This window comes from Notechis scutatus, chromosome 13, assembly GCF_049901735.1.
Source record: "Notechis scutatus isolate UNSWTSFEM ecotype Mainland chromosome 13, rNotScu1.2, whole genome shotgun sequence".
In the NCBI taxonomy this organism is placed as follows: domain Eukaryota; kingdom Metazoa; phylum Chordata; class Lepidosauria; order Squamata; family Elapidae; genus Notechis; species Notechis scutatus.
In genome coordinates, this window is record NC_142021.1 from 9,300,530 (window position 1) to 9,318,854 (window position 18,325).

At 42.0% G+C, this 18,325-nt stretch overlaps 1 protein-coding gene across 4 annotated transcripts in view; it reads right to left on the reverse strand.

The window, feature by feature from the left end:
• Positions 1-18,325, reverse strand: part of ULK1 (unc-51 like autophagy activating kinase 1) — an 86,319-nt gene that overhangs the window by 37,167 nt on the left and 30,827 nt on the right. For 3 of the 4 annotated variants that reach the window (XM_087942949.1, XM_087942950.1, XM_087942948.1), the window contains 4 exons: positions 12,684-12,742; positions 7,617-7,748; positions 4,840-4,922; positions 3,920-3,970 (listed from right to left, as the gene is read on the reverse strand). In XM_087942949.1, coding sequence (XP_087799075.1) covers positions 3,920-3,970; positions 4,840-4,922; positions 7,617-7,748; positions 12,684-12,742 — 325 coding nt within the window. The remainder of the gene's footprint in view (positions 1-3,919; positions 3,971-4,839; positions 4,923-7,616; positions 7,749-12,683; positions 12,743-18,325) is intronic. The other variant, XM_087942951.1, reaches the window with a different exon arrangement.

Sequence of the window (18,325 nt, forward strand, 5' to 3'; positions counted from 1 at the left end):
GAGGTTTCTTCTGGACTGTTGTCAATAAAGGCTTGGGTTGAGAAGATCTTATTTGGCCAACAAATGTCTCGGGTCTGGTCGTAACCCTTGTCCGTGATGGAGGAACCACTGGGATAGGAGAACCTGCTAACCTTTCAGCATCCTTGGAATGGGAGTATGCTTTCTGCTTTGGAGAACAGCCATCTTTCTCTCTCCTACCACCCAAGGGGGTCCCTGCTGGTGAAGGCAAGGACCGAGAAGGCTTGGAGGCCACCCTAAACCAGGAGAACATTTTTCTGCCACCTGCATGAGTGGCACCTGAGTGCAGTCAAAGATGAAAGATTCAATATTGAAAGAAATGGATACAGGAAGCATTCTAAGCTCCTACTTCACAACCTTAATTTCCCCAGAGGTATCTAGCACCCAGAGTTGCCTTATCCTTCATCCTATATTGTCTCCTGCTAGTTGCCAACAGCATCTTGACTCAGGCTTGGTTTAAACCACAGTTTGTTCAACAAGCCAGTGAAAATCAAGAAACCGAGCAAATTTCTAAACCATCCGGCATCCTTGAGGATTGGGGCGGTGGGAAGAGTGCACAAATACATTTACAAAAAAGTATAAGCAAGCATGCCTATGCAACCAATTCCTGATTTTTATCTTTTCCCTTGTAAACCAAGCTGTAGCATTTACTTTCCCTTTTGATTAAATTTAATTTAGTATTTATATTATTGATTTATAGATGTATAAGGACATCTGCACCCCCAAAGAAACTAATGCCTATCCCCAGACAAACAAACCATGGTTTCAAACAAGGGCTTCTTGCCAGAAACTATGGTTTCTTGGGGAATCTAAATCTCATGATAAATAAATGTGGGAATAGAAGGGGATTAAGCCACATTATGCTAATTCTATGTCTAGATAAGCGAATAACCCAGAATATTACACATTTCATAGGAACTGAATCCTGAAACTGAACATATCAACCAGTTTTTTCATTAACTAGTCTGCTCTTCAAACTGAGCTCAGCCTGTCTCAAAATTGTGGACCACATAACCTCTATGCCCCAGCAATGGAAAGAGCTGCCTGTTTGCACCCTCCTGAGACCCAAAAGCTGGAATAGATTGAACCATTCGAGGCTGCATGGAGTTCCCACATCCTACTAAGTTAATATTTACTTAATCAGCCACTAAGAACTGAGGACAAATACCCTGAAGCATGACTTCCAACTCTCATTTTCTGAGATTGGTTTGTTTCTCTCGCTCCCCTCTGGGGGGAGGTTTCAAAGTATTTGTAGCAGGACTACCCGATTCTGGAACAGCTTTGTTCCCTAGGCCATCCGTCTGAGAAACTTGCAAGATTCTGTATACATCTGAACTAGACTACGTGTTTCTCTGTGTCATATATGTGGGGATATATAAAAGTATGTATGTGTGTGTGTGTGTGTGTGTGTGTGTGTGTGTATGTATATGTTTATATGTATGTGTACACACACACACACATATCCTCCCACTTATGACTGTATGACTGTAACTTTGTCACTTGTATCCTTATGATTTATATTGACTGTTTCCTGGTGTGATTTGATTGCTTGTTGTACCCTATGACTATCATTAAGTGTTGTGCCTGATGATTCTTGACCCTTGACGAAGGTATCTTTTCTTTTATGCATACTGAGAGTATTTACACCAAGACAAATTCCTGGTGTGTCCAATAAACTTGGCCAATAAAAGAATTCTATTCTATTCTATTCTATTCTATTCTATTCTATTCTATTCTGTTCTATTCTCTATGCATAATTTTGTATTTATTTATTTTGTCATGTTTATCAAGTGTATATCGGAAGTGGTGACCTTTTGAGAGCTGTATGCCAACAAAATTTCATTTTAATGTATGCCAGTGAGTGTACATTTAAAGTGACAATGAAGTTATTCAAAGTTCTAAGTTATGCAACATGCTAAGCTGAGATAAAGTAGAATCACGCCATGTGATGTGTGAACCTGGCCACTCAATTTTCCATGATCTGTAGCAGAAAGATCTGTCGCAGAAAGAGAATCATTTCTATCCTTAGATGTCTGGAGTGGCAAACCGAAAGAATTTGGTTTGCAATGTTTTCCTAGGGGCACAACTCTGCTTGTTCGTTAAAATCTTATTTACCAGTTCTCCCTTGGTGACGGAATCTCACAGAGGAGGCCCTGGGTATTTCTCCTTCCTACAGGTTAGGGCCTTTAATCTGATTCTGATTCTGCAAAACCATTGCACATTTGTGACTTTGATTCCCTCTCTCCGTCTCTCCAGCAAGCAAAGGTCTGTCCCATTTAAGCGTACCTTATCGTCCATTAGGTCAGCCCCAGGTGAGAAAAAGGGAGTGAAAAAGTAGAAAACTCCAACTATAAATAAAAGAATTCTCCAAAAGCAGGTTTCAAGGACAACACAAACCAAGGTAACATTCGCATGCAATTATTCTGACCTCATTATTGAAGGAAAGATCTTTTAACGTTTTGGAAAGATGATTAAAATTATCAGGTTTTTAACTCAAGTTGAAAACAAGAAAGAGCCTATCTACCCATTTTTTTTCAGAACAGATGTTGTTGACCAGCATAAATGAAAAGGACTCTTTCCCAAAATTTAAGAAAGTCAGGCATAGGTAGACTTATAACTAGAAAATTTGAACTTAGTTAACTTGTCAATGTTAAGACTGAGAGTAATGGGGTATTTACATTTTTAAATTGCATAGAGATTATTGTATGGTTGGCTGTGTTTAGTTCTATTTTTTTCTTTTAGTGGTGTTTGTCCAGTTTTACTTTGTGGAAGAGCACCTCATTTCGTTGCACCCGCTAGCGAGTGTAATGACAAATAAATTCTTATGTCTTATGTCAATTAGGGGCTTGGAAAGGAAGAAGTATTTTTATCTTAAGAAGGTGTTTGTCCAATCCACAGGACACAAAAGGCCCTGGACAGCTAGTCAAGAAGAGACTGGACAACCATTCATCTGAAATGTGTAGGATCTCCTGCTTGAGCAAAGGGTTGGACTAGAAGACCTCCAAGGTCCCTTCGAACTCTGTTATTGTATTATTCACGTGGCCCCACAAGATAACACAAAATATGGAGCAAATAAAGGAAGTTTGCTACAGGTATTCCTCGACGTACAACCACAACCCAACTTTTCTGCCATTAAGCGAGACATTTCTTAAGTAGATTTTGTCTCATTTTACGACCCTTGTTAAATGGGTCACTGCAGTTGTGCGGGCAGTAACGTGGTTGTTAAGTGAGCCTGGCTTCCCCATTGACTTTGCCGGTCGCAAAGTCCCAGGACACTGCAACTGTCATAACTGTGAGTCGGTTGCCAAGTGTCCGGAATTTGATCATGTGACCACGGGGAGGCTGCAACAGCCGTTCAGTGTGAAAAATGATTCCATTTTTTCAATGATCTCTTCTTTTTCAGGGCCATTATAACTTTGGACAGGTCACTAAAGGAACTGTTGTAATTCGAGGACTACCTGTATTTATATACACTAGCTTCATGACATGTTTCCTATTGTGATCCAAGACAATTCCTCTTCGTGCAATGTGGCCCAGGCCAGCCAAAAAGTCAGACAACATCTTAAGCATTCAAATGCAAGAGACAGGTATTTTGTTTACTATTAACAGCCAGCCTTCCCCCAATCCGTAAAGCACCAAAATTTAATATTTTAAAATGCTGTAAGCTGCCCGGGGTCTTGCAAGATGGGCGGCAAGTAAGTTCAATAAATAAATAAATAAATTTATACAATCTCCTCTAGTAAGATTGGAGAAGGCTTCATCCCTCGGAAACACAATCATTTTCAGAGGGAAAACCAGGAGAACGTACTAAGGCTCTCGTCGCTGAATTCGCTCTGCACCTGCCTGCGTGCCAGGCAGGGACGTAGCCACCCCAAAGAGAAGAAACATGAAAGAAACTTACATTTTTTCATAGAAGCACTGGCATCCAGGAAAGGGTGGTGGAAAAATTCATCTTTAAAAAAATAAAATAAAATCAAAAATAAAACCTTTTGAGGTTGAATGAAAAGTCAATGGCAGTCAAGTTTGGAGAATGTAGCAGGTTACATTTCAATATTACATTAAAAAAAACAAAAACCCAAACCCAGATTTTAAAAAAATAAAATAAAAACACTCATTCTCAATCGGAAGTTGGATTTATGCTGGGAATTTCAGTTCATTATTGAAAGGAAAAAGAAAGAAACGTAAAATAAACTGGCTGCCCAGGTTTTTCCCTTTGGATTTAAGCAACGTCAAAACGTTTCTTACCAAAACTTTACGGCTAGAGGAAATGAAGGGGTTAAAAATTTGTTATAAACCTGAGAAATTCTTACTTGGGAATAACGGAAGAGAAGTTTAGCAAAGCTGCCGCTTATCTAATAATATATGTAATCATGGCAGCAAGAATGATATTTGCCCAAAATTGGAAGGCAAGAGAAATTCCTAAGGAGGATGATACGATTGGTAAGATACTACAATGCGCCGAAATGGATTGGTTGACATTAGAACTGAAGGATAAAGATGAGTCAGAATACCATAAAATATGGAATAAATTTTACTATGGGAGGAAGATGAAAGGGAGTTCATAAAATTGGTATAAGAACTAAAGGTGAAATAGGGAGGATGTGAGGGACCATTTATTCAAGGAGTAATGAGAAAGAATTAAAAATTATACAGTTCAAATGTACAGTATATATGTATATACACGTATACAAGTGTACATAATTTCTTTCTGAATGTAATATACATTGACAAAAATGCATGTCAAAGAAGGCCACCACATTCAATGTTTTTAACGTGTACACTCAATAAAATTTATATATATATATATATAAAGCTTCTTACCAAAATCCATGCGGTCTTTGTAATTTCGTTGCAAGAGCCCTAAGAGCAATTGTCTCAAATGGACAGAAGTTTCCCTTGGGATGCTTTAAAACAAAGAAATAAACAAGTTTTAAAAAGAAGGAAGCATCTTGCTGTAACACTTTGGATGCCTAGCAATACACAAATACACTTACAAACACAAACACGTATGTAACATTTTCAGAATGCAGAATAACAGGGTTGGAAGGGACCTTGGAGGTCTTCTAGTCCAACCCTCTGATCAAGCAGGAGAGCCGATATCATTTCAGACAAGTGGCTGTCCAGTCTCTTCTTGGAAATCTCCAGTGATGGAGCAGCCACAACTTCTGGAGAGAAGCTAAGCTGTTCCACTGATTAGCTGTTCTCACTGTCAGGAAACGTCTCCTTAGTTCTAGGTTGGATCTCTCTTTGATCAGTTTCCATCTGTTACTTCATGTCGTGGCCTCTTGTGCTTTGAGAATAGGAGACAGCCTCTGTGAGAGCCCCTCAAATATTGGAACTCTGTCTGTCTGTCTGTCTGTCTGTCTGTCTGTCTGTCTGTCTGTCTGTCTGTCTCTCACTCTTTCTCTGTCTCTCTCTGTCTATCTGACTCTCTGTTTCTCTCTCTTTCTGTCTCTCTGACTCTCTTTATCTCTCTCTGACTCTCTCTGTTTCTCTCTCTCTCTCTCTGTGTGTGTGTGTGTGTGTGCCTGTCTCTCTGACTCTCTTTGACTCTCTCTCTCTCTCTTTCTCTGTCTCTCTCTCTGACTCTCTCTGTTTCTCTCTCATCTGTCTCTCTATCTCTCTCTGACTCTGTTTCTCTCTCTGACTCTCTTTGTCTCTCTCTCTCTCTCTGTCTCCTTCTCTGCTCTCTCTTTCTCTGTCTCTCTCTGTCTCTTATCTCTCTCTCTCTCTCTCTCTCTCTCTCTCTCTCTCTCTCTCTGTCTCTCTCTGTCTATCTGACTCTCTCTTTGCTTCTCTCTCTTTCTCTGTCTCTCTGTCTCTCTCTCTCTGTTTCTCTCTCTGACTCTCTTTGTCTCTCTCTCTCTGTTTCTCTCTCTCTCTCTCTCTCTCTCTCTCTCTGTCTGTTTCTCTCTCTCTGTTTCTCTCTTTGTCTCTCTCTCTGTGTGTGTGTGTGTGTCTCTGTCTGTCTCTGTCTCCCTCTTCCTAACAATGAGAACAATTAAACCAGTGGAATGGCTCATCTTCAGACGTTGTGGGTGCTCCAACACCGGAGGTTTTTCAAGAAGGGACAGGGCACCCATTTGCCAAAAGAGTATAGGGTCTCAGGCTCAGCAGGAGTTGGACTAGATGACCTCTTCCAACTCTGTTATTCTGTATTCCTGCCCAGACAAATGGATGGCATTTGACACAAAACGCAGTAGCCTGTTTGGAAAAGTAAGATTCGGTCTCAGCATCATAGCGGCTGAACTGTTCAGTCTTTGAAACCAAACCCCCTCCAAGATCTCGCTGGATTTGATCCCTTGCTAGTTTTTTTCCCCACCCCCTCCAGTTGCAAGTAGTTGTCTTCTGCCATTCAACAAATGGCAGCATTTAACCAGGGTGGTAATTTTGGGGGGGTGTATGGATGTCTCCTGGATTTTCTGTCTCCCTTCCTCTCAAATAAAAAGAAATCAAAGAATCTGGAACCGCAGGATAAGCAAACCGCCCCTTTTCCCAACTAACTGCACGCAAGAGAGAAGCTTCCTCCCACGTCTTTTCAAAATCCTGGGAATTTCTAGGAAAGCTGCCCCCCCCCCAGCAGTTCCTGGACTACACAAGAGCAGCTACACAACTCTTTTGTCAAGTTGGGCCTCGGAAGACGTGAGGAGGAGGAGGAGGAGGAGGGGTTTGCAGAAGAAAGAGCTCACAAATCTCAAATCTTGCAACACCACAATACAATCCCTTCTTCAGATTGTCCTCAAATGCCTTTTGGGTAGCTCGGCAGGCAAAAAAGATATTTTTCCTAGTTGGGGTTTTTTTCTTCTTCCTATCTTAATTAATTCTTCTTTTAAAAAAAAAAATGAAAAAGAGTAATTCTCCCATCGTTAGCTGCTGTCCTTTCCTTTGCTCCAAAGATTTTAAACCAATAGCAATAGCCCTTAGACTTATATCCCGCTTCCCAGTGCTTTCCAGCCCTCTCTAAGTGGTTTACAGAGTCAGCCTATCGCCCCCAACAATCTGGGTCCTCATTTTACCCATCTTGGAAGGAGGGAAGGCTGAGTCAACCTTGAGTCGGTCAGGATCAAACTCCTGGTAGGGGGCAGAATTAGCTTGCAATACTGCCTTCTAACCACTGTGCACCATAGAAGGAAGGAAGGAAGGAAGGAAGGAAGGAAGGAAGGAAGGAAGGAAGGAAGGAAGGAAGGAAGGAAGGGAGGGAGGGAGGGAGAGAGGATGGAAGGAAGGGCAACAGCACTTAGAGTTAAATACCGCTTCACAGTGCTTCACAACCTTCTCTAAGCCATTTACAGAGTCAGCCTCTTGTCCCCAACAATCTGGGTCCTCATTTTACCAACCTCGGAAGGATGGAAGGATGAATCAACCTTGAGTCAGTCAGGATCAAACTCCTGGTAGGGGGCAGAATTAGCCTGCAATACTGCCTTCTAACCAGTGTACCACCAAGGAAGGAAGGAAGGAGGGAGGAAGGGAAGGAAGGAAGGATAATAGCAATAGCACTCAGACTCATATACTGCTTCACAGTGCTTTTACAGCCCTCTCTAAGCAGTTTACAGAGTCAGCCTCTTGCCCCCAACAATCTGGATCCTCATTTTACCAACCTTGGAAGGATGGAAGGCTGAGTCAACCTTGAGCCGGTCAGGATCGAACTGCTGGCAGTCGGCAGAATTAGTCTGCAATTCTTCACTCTAAGCACTGCGCCACCTCTGCAACCATTTTCTTTCTTCCCAGCACTTTTATAGTATAAACATATACAGGGAGTCCTCATTTAGCCATCAGAACAGGGACTAGCAACTCAAGTTGTTAAGTGAAGCAGTCGCTAAGTGAAACCGCAACCCCACTTGCGATCTAACTTCAGCTTTTACTTTGCTTTATGGAAAGTTGTCAAGGCAAGTTCAGGTCACAAAATGTTACTTTTTCATTCCTTTCATGAATCTGAATGGTCACTAAAAGAGGCAGTTGGTAAATGAGGACTCTCTGTACCACTATCAAGGTTTTATTTAATAACAAGATTTTTTTTTTAAAAAAATAGCAAAACGAACAGTGCTACACAGACTCGTTTTCAATAATCTCTCCTGCCTGAGATGGCATGTTGGTTCAAATCATGTATTTGCAAGCAAATAATAATAATAATAATAATAATAATAATAATAATAATAATAATAATAATAATAATAATAATATCCAATTCAAACCCACATCATGCTTAAGGGGATATTAAGCAAAGTTATCCAACTTCTGATGTGATTTATGGAGTGGGGGTAGGTGCGCGAGTAACTCCACACACAACTCTTTTTGCAAATGACCTAAAGGCCACTGAAAAAAAATCGGGTTGCTCACAACATTTTTTGGATCCATCTCAACCGTCCCTTCAAAAGCTTCCCACCCTGGAGGACGTTTTAAGCTGATCAAAAGACAAAACGATAAAGTGCGCATGAGGGCCAGCCAATTAACCAGGCTTAATGTCCTTTACTTTCTTTCCAAATGAAATGGAAACGTCACCAGCCTCAAATCAAATTAGATCCAAATTGAATTTTTGGCCAACTTCCCCCGCCCCCCACTTCCTTTCTGGCCTGCAGCCAACAGCATGCTATTACAAGACCCGACAAAGTCATTCCCCTCTGGCTTTGACTCCCATCGTCTAGCACAGAGTTTAGAACATCAAATAATAAAAGAGTTGGAAGGAACCCTGGAGGTCTTCTAGTCCAACCCCCTGCTTAGGCAGGAAACCCTACACCACTTCAGACAAATGGTTGTCCAACGTCTTTTTAAAAACCTGCAAAGTTGGAGCATTTACGACTTTTGGAGGCAATTTGTTCCACTGATTCATTATCCTCACTGTCAGAAATTTCTCCTTAGTTCTAAGTTGCTTCTCTCCTTGATTAGTTTCCACCCACAGCTTCTTGTCCTGCCTTTTCCTGGTTTTGGAGAATAGCTTGACTCCCTCTTCTCTGGGGCAGCCCCTCAAATATTGGAACACGGCTATCACGTCTCCCCTAGTCCTTCTTTTCATTAGACTACTAGACACACCCCATTCTTGTTTTTCAACCTTAGCACTGTTAAGATGCATGAATGGATTGTAACTTCCAGAATTCCCCAGCCAGGACGCTGGCTGGGGAATTGTGGGAGTTGAGATCTTAACCCCCGAGCTGCCTCACAGCAAGTGGCAAAAATTTAATAACAAAATAATTAAAATCTTAAATAAAGCATGCTCGCTGGGGAATTCTGGGAATTGAAATCTACTCATCTTAAAACATGCAGCCTGGCAGATTCTGGGAATTAAAATCCACCTGTCTTAAAGCAAGCTGGCTAGGGAATTCTGGGAGTTGAAGTCCACTTATCTTAAAACATGCTGGCTAAGGCAATGGTCGGCAACCGGTGGACCGTGGCCCACTGGTGGTCCGTCAAAATTTTTTGGTGGTCCCTGGGAAAATCCCCCAAAAAGTCTGCAGGAAAATCCCCCACTCCATTTTCCTATCGATCGATCGATCTTTATTTGGGATCACAGGATACCCCCCCCCTCTCTCTCCCGAAAACAGAGTTGAAAAGTAAGTTAGTGAAAGAATGTGGCTGCCTTGGAAGGGATGGGGGTGTATGAGGGACCTCTGTATGTTTGTGTGTGTGTGTGTGTGTGTGTGTGTGTGTGTGTGTGTGTGAGAGAGAGAGAGAGAGAGAGAGAGAGAGAGAGAGAATATATCACTGCCAGCCCTCCAAGGTTAGATCAGATCTCTCACTCTCTCCCACCAACATCAGTAAGCTACCATCAGTCAAAATTCATATTATTTATCCGCGGGATTTAAAATTATGAGTGTTTGGTGGTCCCTGAAGTCCAAAAGGTTAGCGACCCCTGGGCTAGGGAATTCTGGGAGTTGAATTCCACCTGTCTTAACATTGCTCAGGTTGAGAAACTCTGCTCTAGTCTTCCGGTTTGAGCTTCTTCAGTGATAGACCGAAACCTCGTCTCTGCGAGGCTTCGATCCGTGCTCGCCGCTGGAGCGCCCCGAGCCGGCTGGTTTCGGGGCTAAGCCACCCCATAGAGGTGGTGAAGAGGAGGGAGACTGCCAGCAGGGTTGAGGAGAGCCGCATGTCTCCTCCCCAGCTGGCCATTACTCCCTTTCCCGAAGGCGGTTGCAGCGGTGGTCAGAAATGGCCACCACAAAGAAGAACTCGATCGGAAAAGAATGTGCAGGAGGAAGATAAGAAGAGAAAGTTTTGGTTGACCGGGTCAAACAGCAAAAGCAACAAATAAGGTACCCTGGAATTGAAACTGTTAAAAACAATAACATTGTTCCCTAAGAAGATTTTTAAGCTGCGAAGGAGAGAGAAAAGGGAAAAGATTTGGTTTTCTCCTTTTCCTATACTGACAACTAAGAGACTTAAGCAAGAAATTGGAAAAAAATCCACTTTGACATCAATAGGCATTTAATGCTGAAAATAAAAAGTCAAAGGGATAATAAAGATTTCTGCATAATTAAAAGCTTTTGAAAACAGGAAAGGAGAGAGGAAGAATAAAAGGGCAGGATCTGGAAGGGAGGAGACTGCCTGGAATTAAAAAAGAACTTACAGCAAAATCTCAACAAGACTTCCAAAAGATATATTCTAACTGAAATATCGCAACAAAAACCCCAGGAAGAGAAAGCCGAAAAAGAAATAAGAAGATATAACTCGGGACTATCTGGATTACTTGATGATTTCTGGATTCTTGGTTATTGTTTTGAATGACTAAAATCAATCAGGTGGTTGTTTAAAACTTTTTTAAATGGCTCCACTTTTAGAAGAACTGAAAATGGAACTTAAAAAGTACAAAGAAGATGCACAAGAAGGGAGAGGTTCTTTTGGCTTCGTATTTTAGTTTTTAGAAATGGAGATTTGGTATTATGAGAAACAACAAGAAATGCCTGCAGAAGAAGAAGATTGTGACAAAGAAGAAGCCATCTTTAATGAACAAGTAATCTTAGATGGGGGAAAAAGGAAAGGGGAGAAAGAGAATGGGAAGTTTAAGATTGGGAAAAACAACTCCCAAAAAAATAGAGTGAAAAATAAGTATAAAATCAGAAAGCAACAGAAGAGGGAAATGCAGAAGAGAGAATTAGAACTAGAAGACAAGGGGGTAAAAAGGGGAGGGAGAAGATGAGAGGGAAGAAAGAAAGGAAAAGAAGTTATAAAGGACAGAAGCAAAATATAGAGAAACAGGGTCTTATTTAGAGATAATGGGTGAAAACTTAATGGAAAAAGGGATTCTGCAAAGGTACATAAGATAGTATGGTTATATTAGAAGCAGAAATAATTTTAGAAAATATGAAACAATGTATGATTAAAATGTCTGATAAAATAGCTATCGTAATTCAGTGGAATGCTTGTCAATAAATAAATGTAACAAAAGGTATATTTAATGATTTATAAAACATATGTGAAGAGAAATAAGGGAAAAATTAATTATGGAGATTATATGTGTTTTTAAGGAAGTATGATATTTAATTGAAAAGAAGTGTTAAAGATGTTATGGTTTTAATGATTATTAATGATAGAACTGAACTGGAATGGAATGAGGGTTTATAATTACATATATTTACAATCTTTCTTTTTTTTTAAAGAATATAGTGTGTATTATAAGAATGTGCCAAGCAGAATTTGATTGGAAGTTATGTATTATGTATTATATTGAAGGTCATAAACTTAAGGTATATATTGAAGTTTAAATAAGAGTTGAATGGATGTAATTAAAAGATATAAAGGTGTCATACTCCAATTAGTAACTACAGGAGAAAATTTGTTTAATGATAAAAGATAATATGAAATTGAAACAGAACAGACAAAAGTATAAATATAATGATTTGAATTGAGATAATCAAAATAAAATTGAGAAAATTAAAAGAGGGGAAAAACTATATAGAAAATGTAAAATAGTATAAGATATGGAATAGAATACAAAAAGGAGCATGAAATTGAGTTTTGTGTCTGTATAAAGAAGTTCAACCCGGGACCATGCTATTTTCAAAAAAGATGTTTTACTTGTATTTTGTGTGTGAAAACCCAAATAAAACTTTATTAAAAAAAAAGAAAAGAAACACTGCTCTAGCATTTGAACCTGCCCTCTAGACTACTCGACAAACTCATCGTTGCAACAAACCATGACTCAACCCCACTAAAAAGGAAAAAGCTTGCAACCCCACTAAAAAATGTCCTTTCTCTGGAATTTCTCATCAAAGGCCATTGTTCGGGCTCACCACCAACCGCAGCCTTTTTAAGAGGAGCCCAGTGAAACGGGACATGGAGAACTTGGACTAATGCTTGTTCTCCATTTATTTTGGGCTGGGAAGAAAGGAAGGGGGGAAAAAAATAAAATAAAATCCAAGGAGCTTGTTACGCTTGGCCGAAAAGAGTGGATTTGGCAGAGTTTTGGGCTCCCCGCCGCCCTGCCTTTTCTCCCCACCCCACTGCTTAAAAATATTTAGACCCGGGTGAGGTCAGCCGGGGTAACCGAGTTGGCGTGCTGGTTGCTGTCATTCCTAGCTAGAGAGCAGAAAAGGCACCTTGCCAAGTGGCTGCTTAAAGCACATGAGTGGGACAGGTGCTGACTGAAAACACAACAAGAAGCAGGCGGCTGAGAAGAGCGGGAGGGAGCAGGAGAGAAAAGACCGCCCCGGCCGGCTGGCTGGAGAACTTACTTTGGCACCAGCATCCTGTTTTTCTCGTAGAAGAGACGCAGGTCTTGAGGACTGCTGGCCTGCAGTGGGAGAGAAAGGAGAGGGTTAGCACAGTTGGGCCTGAGCTCGACGCTTGGTTGCCAACGCCCGCCCGGGGGTGTGGAGGGCAGGGGGGCTTTGGTAGCTAAAAGTCATCCCATCCATCCTGGAGGTCCATTCACCAGCCTTTGGGGAAAACTCACTGAGGGGTTTGAGGAGGATGAAATGAGAGGGTGGTAGGCATTCATGCCTACTTTTTGTGATATTCTTTCTGTTTCTTTCTTTCTCTCTCTCCCCTCTCTCTTTCTTTCCTTCTTTCTTTCTTTCTATCCATCCAACCATCTATCTATCTCACCCTATCTATCTTCTCTCATCTATCTACCCATTTTCACATCTCTCTACTCATCTATCCATCCATCCATTTACACATCCTCTCTACTCATCTATCGATCCATCCACCCATCAGTTATACGTCCATCCATCCATCCATCTTCCTCTTTTAACGACCCCATAATCTCTTGCGGGATTGAGTCTGGCCAACTGAATGGAGCTGATGGTTTACTGGCCGGATGCCTTTACTATCGCCAATGCAGAGTGTGTTTTTTTCAGCAGATATATTCTCGGATATATTCTCAGTGATAGAAATATCTCCCTCTACCTAGGATTGAACTCACGGCCTATTTTGTCTATCTTATCTATCATCCGCATCTCTCTCTCTCTCTCTCTTCTCTCTCTCCCTCTCTCTCTCTCTCTCTCTCTCCCTCTCTCTCTCTCCCTCCCTCCCTCCCTCCCTCTTGATTAACAATCACAATTGGGATTAGAATAAGCAAGACAGACAGTTAAGTCACACCCGACTTCACAAACTTTTTGCCACTGATTGTTAAGCAAACCACTGTCCTTGTTAAGTGAATCATGTGGTTGTTAAGCAAATCAACTTCCCCCGTTGACTTTGCCAGATGGGAAGTTTGCAAAGGGGGGGAGTGGCCACCTGACCCACGGAAGAGCTTTGAGCTGAACAGATGCAATGTTGCTGAGCTTGGTTTCAGGAAAAGATCAAGACACGATACCATAATAAGCTTCTGATCGGCTTCACGGTTGGGTCTATGTTTACTTTGCGCATGCATCCACCCAGCCTGTTCAGTGATGCGCACCATTGGCATCCGGCTGAAAAATAAGATGTTTGCAACACGAGGAGAGGAAGGGGAGGACGGTGCGATCCATTGGGGGCACGCTGAATTTGGTGGGTGGGGGAGGGGGGGCGAGCTCGGGGTCTCCCCTCCTCCTTTGGCCAGGAAGGAAAGTGGGTCAAATGACAAATTCCAGAAGGGCCAAAGTCTCTCACCTGTTTGGAAGAAAATGGCTCTAACAGATCAGCTCTCCTTCAGCTGGAATCTGTTCCCCAAATAAAGTGATAGAAGAAGCAGGTGGTCCCGGAGGGAGTTTAAAACCACTTATGAAGCACGTGGAGAAGCCCAGGCAAGGCAGCAAAAGGGGAGGAAGGAAAAGGTCCAAACTTTAGGCCTTGGCAACTTTAAAGGTGGACGGACTTCAACTCCCAGAATTCCCCAGCTGGACAATTCTGAGAGTTGAAGCCCATCCATGTTGGCTAGTGGTTTCTGGAAGTTGGAGTCCAACCATGTGCGATGACCCAAAGGGGCATGGCACAAAGGCAACACAGTTAAATAAGCAAGAAGAGTCCCTTCAATTATCTTCAACTTTGCCCCCAATGTCCAGGTTACCTTCGACTGGAAAAAAAACTCTCCCAGGAACAGCTTTTAACTGTAGAAAATTCAGTCCAAAACAAGGTACATACAAAAATGTAACTAAAAATCCAAACAAACCAAGCTGAAGTAATTAACTTGACAGGGCAGGAGATGGGATTTCAGACTTGAAAGCACAGCAAAACTCACACAGTTGGGAAGATGCCAGGAACACAGATAAGCCACACAAGATAAATTCACGTCTGCTCCCAACAACTTGCTGTGCGCAGGCTTCCCTTTTTTTATACACTGTGGTTCTCAGCTGCAGCTAAGGAAGGGAATCAGGGCCCTTTCCTTCCCTGTAAGCCACGCAACTCACGTTGCTCCCTTCTCCATTCCTCCTTGCGTGCTCTAGGATGAAGAGGGGGTGAGGCTGGGTCTTCCTCCGAACTCTGTCTCCCTTATTCTACCTCTCTCCTGCTCTGCCCAGCTGGACTTTGCCCTTCCCCAGTTTCTTCCACAGCCACCGGAGCCACACTCCCACTCCCTGTCAGCTGCTCGGCCTCGCAGCTGATCCAATCCCAAAATACCCTATTGTCAGAAAAGAACAGCAATAGCACTTAGACTTATATACCGCTTCATACTGCTTTACTATGAAGCGGTTTACAGAGTCAGCCTATTGCCCCCAACAATCTGGGTCCTCATTTTACCGACCTCGGAAGGAGGGAAGGCTGAGTCAACTTTGAACTGGTCAAGATCAAACTGTTGGCAGTGAGCTGAATTAGCTTGCAATACTGCATTCTAACCACTGCACAATCATGGTGCAACTTCAAGAAGTTGAAGTGATGGTCCCTCAGCCAACCTCTCCAGCCCATGGTGCCCATTAACTCTCCACGATCCTTGGAGAAAGAGATTATTTCCACCATGTGATCATGAATGATCAATTACGCCCTCCTATCACAGTTGAGGTTGGAGTAAACTCAGTGTTTATTGGACCATGGATTATAGTTTCACCAAGCCAACCATTTCAACCTTCATTGGTTTACTCCACATTGCCCCAAACCATCATAACAAATGACGTGGAGGGATTAAGACGTCTACTGCTGCATCTTCTGAAACATGAATTCAAGAGGACCTCAAAATCCCTCTTTTCACCTCCTCTAACCTCCTTGTTGGGATGTCTTGGCTGCTTCCAGGATTTCTGAGCAACCTTTGGCCAAGTTGGTGAAGACTTCCAAGAACTCCATTTCCAGAATACCGAGAGGGAAGCAGCTAGGACACTTATGAAGTCTCCCCTTTCTGCCAGACCCAAAATACCTACTCTAGTTGGCCAAAACAGAGTTGCTGAACCAGCAGCACATAAGAATATAGCAAAACGTAGGAACCACATGGCCTCCATGTAGCTTAAGCAAAAGGCAGAGAGAGATGTTTGCAGTTGGCTTTTTAACAGAAGTAAACGTGGGATCCTCTCCAACAGGTTAGACTTGAACAAGGAGCCAGGCGTCCAGAATTTCTGATAAGCAGATTTTATGGCAGAAAAGACCAGAAAAACACTATGAAAAAGGTCAACAGCTGCACCAGCGTATCAAATGTTAAGTTCTATTTATAATAATCGGTGCTCTCAAATCTTGTGCGTTTTTTTTTCTCCTGCTCTGTTTAAGCCATGATGACGTGCCTGATCGGGGCTTAGTGTGCCCGGCTCATAAACCATAGTTTTCTTTATTTGTTTGATTAGGTTTTGGAGCCCGCCCCACTCATGGGGAAAAGAGAAAGAGAAGAGTTTACAACACCTTAACACTATTAAAGCAACCAGAATCCATCAGAACTAGAAAGAACAACTGTCATCATTTGTTTAAACAACCATGGCAAGCCAGGTTGTAAAATGGGGCAAAAACTCAGTTAACACCTGTCCTGCTGATTGGGGTAGATTGTAGGGGTGACCCCAAAATATAATTTTACTATATTTTATATGTATCTTAAATCATTGTATTTTATTCCAATTGCATTTTTAGATTGTATTTTATTCCGATTTCATTTTAAATCGTATTTTATTCCAATTTCATTTTAAATTGCTTTCATCCAACTTTAGTAATAATTTGTTTCTGGGAACTCTGCGCTAAGGGCTAATCAATAAAATGAATAAATAACAAATAAATAACCTGTCTCGCTTAGCAACGGAAATGTTGGGCTCCGTTATGGTCTTGAGGACTACCTGAAGATGAAACCAGTTGCCATCCCCTTCTTGCTTGCAGCCATGCCTTTCCAATAAAATAGTGTAGCATTTTGGTCCTAAGCCAGCTTGGTTTTGCTTTCTGATGTTCTGGCTGCTGTTTAAAATGGACTTTTATGGAATAGATTTATGCATTGTTTCCACCGGTTGCACGACATGTGCCCTGGGGAACTTACGATGCCATTAACCAAAAAGAATTAAAACAAAATCTGTTAAAAATACGGGGCATCCGTGAGGACACAATCCTCTTGTCTGTCTTCTCGACAACTTTATGGAAACTTTTAAGCGTGGTGGTGGTGGAATGACCCATTCTTTCAAAGGTCTCCTGCGGAGGCAACATTTGCATAACACGAAATGGCTTTGGGCAATTTATGCAAATCTGACTATTTTGAATTTTTCCTTCCTTTTCCTAGGACAGCATTTGGGGTCTCTTTTATTAGTGTTATTATTTTAAGACCAGCTTGCTGGAAGGCAGGTGTTTCTGCATTTTGATAGCTTTCTCAAAATTCATCATCTTATCTAATCAGTATTCACCTCTCTCCACCACAGAAAGAGATAAGGTTGTTAGCTCATGGCCTCTGGCTCTCAGAGGTTCTGTAGATAACAATGCTGAAGTCGGGCCTGGGTTGATTAAGGATGATTGACTTAGAGTAGTTTCTTGGGAAGGAGAACACCAGAAATGTTTCTCAGGACTGTCCCTCCAAAGTCACAGAAGTTTCAATAGAAACCACTTTATACTGTTCTGAAGAAACCTTGATGGACAAATCCATGAAGACCCAAGGATCCTACTTGATTCAAAGGAGACTTTGTGATCAAGGAAAAATCTAAGTGTCAACAAGACAGGCCATTCTAAGGATGAATTCATCCTCTACTAATAGTAACCATAAGAAGATCCCAAGTCAATCTTACTCAAGAGGCGTTCACACACAGCTGTGGAGTAGACAAGTGGAGGAGATCAACTCTGACTGCTCTTTAGAAGGCCAGATCCTGAAGATGAAACTCAAAGACTTTGGCCACCTCATGAGAAGGAAAGACTCGCTGGAGAAGAGCCGTAATGCTGGGAACGATGGAGGGCAAAAGAAGAAGAAGGGGACAATAGAGAAGGAGGGGGCTGGATGGAGTCACTGAAGCAGTCGGCAATGAGCTTAAATGGACTCCAGAAGATGGTAGAGGACAGGAAGGCCTGGAGAAATGCTGTCCATGGGGTCATGAGGGGTCATAAATGACTTCACAACAACAACAAAGGAAGGAGCTCTCAAATGCTGCCCTCAAACAGGTCAGTTGGCCAGAAGGACTTAAGTTGAAAGCCTTAAACCACAAGAAGATGAATTCACACAATATGCTAAGCCATCAAGCAGGATTTCAACTGAAGAATAGAAGCATTGGGAGGGATATTGAAGATCATTTAACCTGACCTCTGCCGAGTTCAGAAGTCAACTATAATATCTCCAAAACCAACACACACACACATACCTACTTAAACACCTCCAGTGAAGTCTACATTCCTTGTTTCTTGTCCTGAGCTGGAAGAAGTCTGAATAATTCTGCCCCATTGCCTAAAAAAAGTCCTCCAGGTGCCAGTGGGTTTGACTGAAGTTGAGTGAGGACCATATAAAGAATGGTTGCGGGAATTGGTTAAGTCTAGTTGAATGAAACAAAGGACTATAGGGGACATGATAGCAGTCTTCCGGTAT